Source organism: Myotis davidii, unplaced genomic scaffold (assembly GCF_000327345.1).
Source record: "Myotis davidii unplaced genomic scaffold, ASM32734v1 scaffold2674, whole genome shotgun sequence".
NCBI classification, from domain to species: domain Eukaryota; kingdom Metazoa; phylum Chordata; class Mammalia; order Chiroptera; family Vespertilionidae; genus Myotis; species Myotis davidii.
Genome location: NW_006285308.1, coordinates 36,992 through 47,293, shown reverse-complemented (window position 1 = coordinate 47,293; position 10,302 = coordinate 36,992). Strand labels below are relative to the sequence as shown.

The following is a 10,302-nucleotide window of genomic DNA, read 5'->3' as shown; positions in this document are numbered from 1 at the left end:
TTCCTCCACTGTGTTTTTTTTTCATTATTTCTTTTTAAATATATTTTATTGATTTTTTACAGAGAGGAAGGGAGAGAGATAGAGAGTCAGAAAGATCGATGAAAGAGAAACATCGATCAGCTGCCTCCTGCACATCTCCCACTGGGGATGTGCCTGCAACCCAGGTACATGCCCTTGACCGGAATCGAACCTGGGACCTCTCAGTCCTCAGGCCGACGCTCTATCCACTGAGCCAAACCGGTTTCGGCTCCTCCACTGTGTTTTAAAGAATATATTTTCCTAGTCTTTTATCTCCTTTTACCCATTTCATCTTGAGTTATAGACGAATTATTATGATTTTCTTTCAGCTGTGAATATTATAGTTTTATTCAGTTTTATTTACTTTTTATTCCATTTTCAATTGTATTCGATTAAGCTTGAATTCGAGATGAAATATTATGATTTTCTTTCAGCTGTTCATATTATATTTTTATTCAATTTTATTTGAACTCACTATATATAACATAGGTTTATTTTCCCTACCAATATTTTATTTCATTAATTATCTTTTTCTTAAAATTTGTTTCTATGCAAATGCACACCTTTGTGAAAACATATACATGAACAAGGGAGGTGAAGTCCCTGCTCATTTGACCTTACATTAAGTCAGCGGTTCTCAACCTGTGGGTCGCGAACAATGAAAATACATCCTGCATATCAGATATTTACATGACGATTCATAACAGTAGTGACATTACAGTTATGAAGTAGCAACGAAAATAATTTTATGGTTGGGGGTCACCACAACATGAGGACCTGTATTAAAGGGTCACAGCATTAGGAAGGTTGAGAACCACTGCACTAAGTGGAGAAGGCCGGGTGCAGCGAAGTAAATGTGTGTATGGCACAATGTCTTCAGTTATAAACAGATGAAGAAAGGGGTTCGACTATCTGGCTTGTGTAGGATTTTATAAAGTATGATTTGGGGAGGACTTTGTGGACCAGAACAAGGTCTAGAATGTAACCATTGGGTATGTCACAAAAGAGAGAATATCCTGAAGTCCAAGAACAACAAAGGAATGATGCCACAAAGGAAAGTAAGAGAAGGGCCAGCCTCAGCCACTATTGGGTCACATGAAATAGATGCAGGATTAACAATCAGATCAGGAGGCGGGATGCAGTGATGAGGCCAGCGGGGCAATAAAGGTCCAGTCAGTGTGTGGTCTCTTGAGCCCTAGGTAACTTCAGCACCCACACTGGCTGCCTCTTCTCTAAACTGGCTCTCTGCCAGGTTCTTCACTCATTGTTTTCCTCTCCTTTGCAGGAACTGTTATCCTTTTAAAACTATATTTTCCTTTACTGCATTATTCCAATTTTTAACATGTCTCATAGTATATGCTTTTCCATTGTGATCAGGCATGTGTGCACATGCAAACACACAAATACACATGAATGTACACACAGAGATAAACGACGAGAATTATCACCAGTGACACCCATATATTTGCTAACAGAAAGGAACTGTGGTTAACTTTTGTAGCTATTGACCATATATGTCGGCCACATTAGGGGGATGGACATTGCTGCCCTCTCTATTTGGGTGAGAATATTAACATTTAGAATGGATTGGTTGTCTCTCCAAATTCAAACAGCTACCATGTGGCAGATCCAAGATTCAAAATTCAGTTACATACCCCAGCCAGTGTGGCTCAGGCTCGATCCCCAGTAGGGGGCATGCAAGAGGCAGCCAATCAATGGTTCTTTCTCATCATTGATATTTCTATCTATCTCTCCCATCCGCTCTGAAATCAATAAAAATATACTTTTTAAAAATATATTACATAGAAACAAAATTAATAAAGTGCAATGAACAACTTTTAGACAAGGGATTCCCTGTGACTTGAAATTTCACATCGGCAGAAAGGCCACCTCATTTGCCCACATTCTCTGACACCATCTCTCATGGCTCCACTCTTGCTCATCCTCCCCCACACCTCCCCACCCCCATGCTGGCTCCATTTTGAACCTTGAATATCTGAAACAAGTGTCACCTCATGGACTTAGCACTAGTTCTTTCACCTGCAGGGCATATGCTTCATAAAAAAAAAAAAACTATACATCTCCTGCTTTCTCTTCCTTGAGCTCCCTGTTCAAATGTTATCTTGTTCTTAGGTTTCCCTGGACTCACAGTAATTACACCCACATCACTTTCATACATGTTTTTTGTTCCCTCATAGCATTGTAACTGTAGCATTTCCACCATGTTAGTTATGCCCATTTATGTGAAAATCAATTTTTTATTCCTAGTCATGACCACCAGCACTTGGTACAGGCAATGATACACAAATTTCAGGATTTCTTTTTCTGGGATTTTCAGAGGACACAGAACTGCAGCCCCTCATATTTGGGCTTTTCCTCTCCATGTACCTGGTCACTGTGTTGGGAAACCTGCTCATCATCCTGGCCGTCAGCTCAGACTCCCACCTCCACACACCCATGTACTTCTTCCTCTCCAACCTGTCCTTGGTAGACATCTGTGTCGCCTCGCCCACCGTCCCAAAGATGCTGGTGAACATCCAGACACAGAGCAAAGTCATAACCCATGTCTTGAATATCTGAAACCAATGTTATCCTCAGAACCTTTGTTCTGGCTCTTTCTTCAAACAGTTTTCTTTGTTTGTTTGTTTGTTTGTTTGTAGTTTTATAATTTTTTTTTATTGCTTAAAGTATTACAAAGGGCATTACATATGTGACAGTCCCCTAATAACCTCATATCTCGCACTCTGACTTCCTTAAGTTCTCTTTTCAAACACTGCCTTGTTTGCAGGTCTTCCTGAACTATCAGTAAAAAATAACACTCATCCCTTCTCTTTTAAACCTACTCTTCTTAGGTCACCTGATACCATCTAACATTATATGATATTTATTTTCCATATATTCTTTCACCACCATTATATTCTAGTGAGTTTGCTTATCAGAATCCTACACCTTTTCCCTAGAAATGGTCAGTACTCAACATATATTCCTCCGGGACATGAAAGCATTTCTCATTAAAACTGTGAACTACATGACCTCCTTGGGGCAAATAGTCTGAATGTACTTAAACTCCTAAATCAGAGATGTCACAGGGGATGCCTTAAAACAGTGGTTCTCAACCTGTGGGTCCCGACCCCTTTGGGAGTCGAACGACTCACAGGGGTCGCCTAAATACATCCTACATATCAGATATTTACATTACGATTCATAACAGTAGCAAAATTACAGTTATAAAGTAGCAATGAAAATAATTTTATGGTTGGGGGTCACCACAACATGAGGAACTGTATTAAAGGGTCGCGGCATTAGGAAAGTTGAGAACCACTGCCTTAAAGGGTATGATTTGTACTATATATAAATACTGATTACATTACCACAAAATATAAATTGTAGCATTTCAATGGTAAGTAATGCCCATTTATATAAAAATTAATTATAGTATTTTTTCATTCTTAGTCATCACCTCTACCACATGGGACCAGGCAATGACACAGGTAGTTCAGAATTTCTTCTTCTGGGATTATCAGAGGAACCAGCACTGCAGCCCCTCATATTTGGACTTTTCCTCTCCATGTACCTGATCACTGTGTTGGGAAACCTGCTCATAATCCTGGCCGTCAGCTCAGACTCCCACCTCCACACACCCATGTACTTCTTCCTCTCCAACCTGTCCTTGGTAGACATCTGTTTCACCTCCACCACCGTCCCAAAGATGCTGGTGAACATCCAGACACAGAGCAAAACCATCACCTATGCAGGCTGTATCACCCAAATGTATTTTCTCACACTCTGTGGAGGTTGGGACAACTTCCTTCTAACTGTGATGGCCTATGACAGGTATGTGGCCATCTGCCACCCCCTGCACTACACAGTCATCATGAACCCCCGGCTCTGTGGACTGCTGGTTCTGATGTCCTGGATCATTAGTGTTTTGAATTCCTTGTTACATAGCTTAATGATATCGAGGCTGTCCTTCCCTGAGGAATTGAAAATTCCCCACTTTTTCTGTGAAATTAAGCAGATGATCAAACTTGCCTGTTCTGACACCTTTCTTAATGACATTGTGATGTATTTTACAACTGGGCTGTTGGCTGGTGGTCCCCTGGCTGGGATCCTTTACTCTTACTCTAAAATAGTGTCCTGCATATGTCGAATGTCATCAGTTCAGGGGAAGTATAAAGCATTTTCTACCTGTGCGTCTCACCTCTCAGTTGTCTCCTTATTTTATTGTACAGTCCTAGCAGTGTACCTCAGCTCTGCTCCTACCCGCACCTCACAGTCAAGTGCAATCACCTCAGTGATGTACACCGTGGTCACACCTATGCTGAACCCGTTCATCTACAGTCTCAGGAACAAAGACATAAAGATGGCTCTGAATAACTTCTTGAGGATGGCTGGTAGAAAAGGGACAATAGTTCTGGGGCTGAAAAAGTGTCCTTGATTGAATGGCTCAACACCTTCAAACCAGAAACTGTGAGCGATCGTGTGGAAGAGAACTGGGTCCTTCTGTTTATTACCTGGCATGTCCATTTTTTGTATTCAACTTCTCAATATAAATAATTCACTTTATCAAGCTTTTGGTATAATATATAGACAGTTTTCTGTTTTTACCATTTTTATACAGTCTCAAAGTTTTTCTCCACCTTGCATCAGAAATATTTGGAAATGTCCATATCTTTCATGGGACAACTTGGATTTCTCTAAAATAATTTCATCTCATATGACATATATTATGCTAAGCTATTTTCCTGAAAAAAATAATCAGGGTTGTATTACTCATATGGATAAAACTACATGTAGCATCTAAGGACATTTATTTAATTTTATTGTACAGAAAAATATGAAACCAGTTTTCACTTTGTATCTGTCATTCATTTTTACATCACTATCTCTTCCTAATAATGTAGATTTTAAATGTTGTTCCATTTAAGTCTCAGCCTATTGATAAAAAAGATGTTCATGATAAATGCCTGGGGCACTCACGGGGGCCTGGAATTCTTGTGACACTGACCTGAGCAATGTTGTGGCTGGACCAGCCCTTGTGGTTCTTATTATGCTTGCAGCATACACCCCAGCAGCAACCTTCAGAGAACCTGGTAAAAGCAAGGTTCATTGTTCACAAATCCTGTTCACACACCCTGCCTGAAGTCCACTCAGGAGGAGGGGGTGGGGAATGGAAGGAAAGAGGAGAATGAGGAGGAGGAAGAGAAAGGGGGAGAAGAAGGAAGAAGAGAGAAGGTGTGGGGGGTGGGGTGGTAGGAGAGAGAGAACACAGCTATGGTCTCTGCATCTATTACAGTCCAAGGGCAGGATGCATAGACTTTCAAAGTTTCACTCTTTCTTGGTGAATTTAACACTGAAGAGCAGGTGCTAGCGTGTGAAAAGTGAAAAGGAGAGTGGCTCCTGAGGTCAGTTATGTATGTTATCCAGGACTTTCCATAAGGAGAACATGGGCCAGTTGGCCTGGGTGCTTATCTCATAGCTGTGTCACAGAGGTGGCCATATGTTTATTCAACATGGTTATCTTTCAGATGAATGCCTTGGAAATTAAGAGTTCAATGTCAGGCAATTACACTACAAACATGCTACTCTGCTTTATAATGGTCTCCTGGCTTTATGGTGTTCTTCAACTCAGTCCTACTATAAACACTGACAAAAATTGACTATCAACTGTATATCTACTAGTGAAGTCTACATAGAAAGGACGTTTTCATCAGTTAATCTAATATGGCTTTAATGTCAGAGATGACCTGAAATATGAGGAAGCAAAATTGTTGAGCACTAATTTTGTTACGATGCAAAGTATTGCTTTTTCATGCTGTACTCATCAAAGTATGGAAGATTGATGTCCTTGTATAAGGGGCTTTTTGCATTAGGGTCAGTGATTGGTTAGTGTATTTTTTCCTTGAATTATATTTTCTTTTCTGCTTGAAAATTCCAGTGCTGTCTACAATTATGACTCCTCCATAGCTCTAAGCAAAATACTTCTCCTTTTCTAAATTTTGTCATGTGGATGGAAAAAGCACCACATACGAAAACGGAAAGGCTCAGGGAGTGGGGGGTAGGGAGGGCTGCATAGTAGCCTTAAAAATTCAGAAACCTAATGCAACCACATAAGATGTTCTGAAATTAAAACTTCCTAACTAGAAGCAGGTTGTAGCAGGCAGTCATCTCCTAGGTTAGAATCTCCCATGACAAAAGTCAATCTTTGCCTTAATGAAGATATTTATTGTCCTTTTTTATTGTTGACAGTATTACAGGTGTCTCCCATTCTCCTCTTTGCCCCCTCTACTCAGCACCCATCCTACCCCAGGTCTTTACTACATTATTGTCGGTGTCCATGTGTTATGCAAATGTACATATATGTTCTTTGGTTAATTCCTTCCTGTCCCCCCCAGCCCCATTTCCTCTGCCATGTGTCAGTCTGTTCCATGTATCCATGTCTCTGGACCTATTTTGTTAATCAGTTTATTTTGATCATTATATTCCACATATAAGTGAGGTTATGCAATATTTTTTTTCTGACTGGCTTATTTCACTTAGCATCATAATTTCCAGGTCCATCCATGCTGTCACAAAGGGTAAGAGATAGTTCTTTTTCACAGCTACGTAGTATTCCATTGTGTAAATGTAAACTACAGCTTTTTCATTCACTCATTTACTCATGGGCCCTTGGGTTGTTTCCAGACCTTAGCTATTGTAAATAATGCTGTTATGAACATAGGGGTGCATATATTCTTCCTGATTTGGTGTTTGGGGATTCTTAGGCTATATTCCCAGAAGTGGGATCTCTGGGTCAAACAGCGGTTTGATTTTTTTTTTTTTTGAGGAAATTCCATACTATTTTCCACAACCGCTGCAACAGTGTGCATTCTAACCAGCAGTGTTCTATTGTTCCTTTTTTCCCACATCCTTGCCAGCACTTATTGTTTGTTGATTGGTTGATGGTGGCCATTCTGGCAGGTGCGAAGTGATACCTCTTTGTAGTTTTAATTTGCATCTCTCTGATGATTAGTGACCTTGAGCATTTTTTCATATGTCTATTGGCCATCTTCAGGGTCTCTTTGGAGAAGTGTCTACTCAGGTCTTTTGCCCAATTTTAATTGGATTATTTGTTTTCTTGGTGCTGAGCTATGTAAGTTCTTTATATATTTGGAAAATTAACCCCTTATCAGATGCATCATTGGCAAATATGTTCTCCCATACAGTCGGTTCCCATTTCATTTTGTTGATGGTTTCCTTGGCTGTGCAGAGCTTTTTGGTTTGATGCAGTCCCATTTGTTGATTTTTTTCCTTTGTTTCCCTTGTCCTAGGACAGTGGTCAGCAAACTCATTAGTCAACAGAGCCAAATATCAACAGTACAATGATTGAAATTTCTTTTGAGAGCCAAATTTTTTAAAGTTAAACTATATAGGTAGGTACATTGTTATTAACTTAATTAGGGTACTCCTAAGCTGGCCTTTGCTAAAAACGTCCTCAATCTGATTGAGATACGTTCACTGAGGTTGACTCTGTCCAACTCTTCCAACCACACTCGTCTTGTATACTTGTTTCATCTACTTCCTTTACGAAAACTGACTTCTGCACATGGGCCACAAAGTTTCAATCGCACTGTATGTGCGTGCCTGCATGTGAGCCACACTCAAGGGGCCAAAGAGCCGCATGTGGCTCGTGAGCCGCAGTTTGCCAACCACTGCCCTAGGAGATGTATCAGCAAAAATACTGCTACATGACATGTCTGAGATATTACTGCCTATGTCTTCTAGAATTTTTATGGGTTCGTGACTTACAATTAAGTCTTTTATCCTTTTGAGTTTATTCCTGTGTATGGTGTAAGTTGGTGGTCTAATTTCATTTTTTCTTTGTACCTGCCCATTTTTCCCAAATCCATTTATTGAAGAAACTGTCTTGCTGCATTACATGCTCTTGAATCCTTTGACAAAAATTAATTGACCATAATGGCGTGGATTGATTTCTGGGGTCTCTGTTCTGTTCCATTAGTCTATATGCCTTTTGTGTGCCAGTACCATGCTGTTTCAATTACAGTGGCTTTGTAGTATAGTTTGGTATCTGGTATTGTGACCACTCCAACTTTGTTCTTTTCTCAAGAGATTGCTGAGGATATTCAGAGTCTTTTTTTTTGGTTCTATATAAATTTTTGGAGTATTTGTTCTAGATTTGTGAAATATGCCCCCTTAGAAAACTATATGAAAGTCAATTATGGAATTCATTGAGGCATCTGGTCAACCTCTTTTTAAAAAAAATATATATTTTATTGCTTTTTAAAGAGAGAAAGGGAGTGGGATAGAGAGTTATAAAGATTGATGAGAGAGAAACATTGATCAGCTGCCTCCTACACACTCCCCAGTGGGGATGTGTCTGCAACCAAAGTACATGCCCTTGACCGGAGTTGAACCTGGGACCCTTCAGTCCGCAGGCCACTGCTCTATCCACTGAGCCAAACTGGTTAGGGCATGGTATGGGCATTTTAATGATGTAAATTCTTCCAATCCATGAACACAGTACATGCTTCCATTTGTTTGTATCTTCCTCTATTTCTCTCTGCACTGTCCTGTGGTTTTCTGAGTACAGACCTTTTGCCTCCTTAGTTAAGTTTATCCCTAGGCACCTTATTTTCGTTGTTGTTGTTGTAGTGTAAATTGGATTGTTTTTAGTTTCTCTTTCTTAAAGTTCATTATTAGAGTATAAGAATGACACTGATTTCTGGATGTAATTTTGTATCCTGCTACTTTGCCTAATTCATTTATTGAATCTCATAGTTGTTCAGTGGAGGCTTTAAGGTTGTCTATGTACAATGTCAGGTAAAATTGAAGATGTCATGGGAAAATTGGAGAGATACATGCAAAAAAAAATGAAACTAGACTACCAACTTACACCATACACAAGAATAAACACAACATGCATAAAAGATTTAATTGTAAGTTGTGAAACCATAGAAATCTGAGAAGAAAACATAGGCAGCAAAATCTTAGACATCTCACATAGCAGAATTTTCACAGATACATCTCCTAGGACAAGAGAAACAAAGGAAAAAAATAAACAAGTGGGACTACATCAAACTAAAAAGCTTCTGCGCAGCAAAAACAAACAAACAAAAACACAACATCCTCAAAATGCAAAGGGAACCCACTGTATGAGAGAACATATTTGCCAATAATACATTTGGTAGGTGTCACATGGTAACTCAATGACACATACAAGTATTGGCAGGGATGTGGAAAAAAGCTAATCCTGGTACACTACTGGTGGTAATGCCGACTGGAACAGCCACTATGGAAAACAGTATCGAATTTCCTAAAAAAATTAAAAATTGAATTGCTGTTTAACCTCATGGTCCCATGTCTAGGAATATATCCTAAGAATCCTGAAACACCAATCAGAAAAGATATATGCAACCCCATGTTCATAGCAGGACAATTTACAATAGTTAAGATCTGGAAACAGCCCATGTGCCCATTAGTAGATGAATAGATTTTTTGAAAAGCTGTGGAATACTATGCAGCTTTTAAAAAGAAGGATTTCTTACCCTTTGAGACAGCATGAAGGGACCTGGAGAGTATTATGCTAAGTGAAATAAGCCAGTCAGAGAAAAACAAATTTCACATGATCTCACTTATTTGTGGAATCTAATGAACAAAATAAACCAACCAAAACAATAGGTCCAGAGACATGGAAGCATGGCACAGACTGATGGATCTCACAGGGAAGAGGGTAGGAGGGGAGGGCAGAGAATAACCAAAGAACTTATCTGCTTATATGCATATATGCATAATCTATGGACATAGACAATAGTGTGGTGAAGGCCAAGGGAGGGAGGATGATGGAGGGAAGGAGACAATGAGGAATTGGCAGATATCTGTAATACTTTCAACAATAAAGATAAAAGATAAAAAATAGAATAAAATAGTAATTTTTTTAAAAGATGTCTATAGGGGCGTGTTACTTCTGGAGTCTCCAGGGGAAAATCCGTTTCCTCTCCTATTCCAGTTTCTCATGCCACATGGCCCTTTCTCCATCTTTAAAGCCAGCTGTGTAGCATCTTTAGTTTCCCTCTGATTCCAACAATCCTCCTTCCTCTTCCAAATGTTAGAACCACCATGATTTCATTAGTCCCACCTACAGTATTATGGCCAATCTTACCTTAAAGTCAGCTGATTAGCCAACTATTCAATCTGCTACTCTAATCCTATCTTGCAATGAAAAGTCACATATTAGGGAGACCCCACCATTTTGAGTGGCTGTTACCACCATCCAGAGATCAGCTT

General features: G+C 39.5%; 1 protein-coding gene across 1 annotated transcript; it reads left to right on the top strand.

Annotated features, from left to right (window-relative positions):
• The first annotated feature begins 3,487 nt into the window (after positions 1-3,487).
• On the top strand, positions 3,488-4,456 carry LOC102751942 (olfactory receptor 7A17). The gene has a single exon (XM_006756055.1). The coding sequence runs from the start codon at positions 3,488-3,490 to the stop codon at positions 4,454-4,456; it is 969 nt and encodes a 322-aa protein (XP_006756118.1).
• Positions 4,457-10,302: the final 5,846 nt, after the last annotated feature.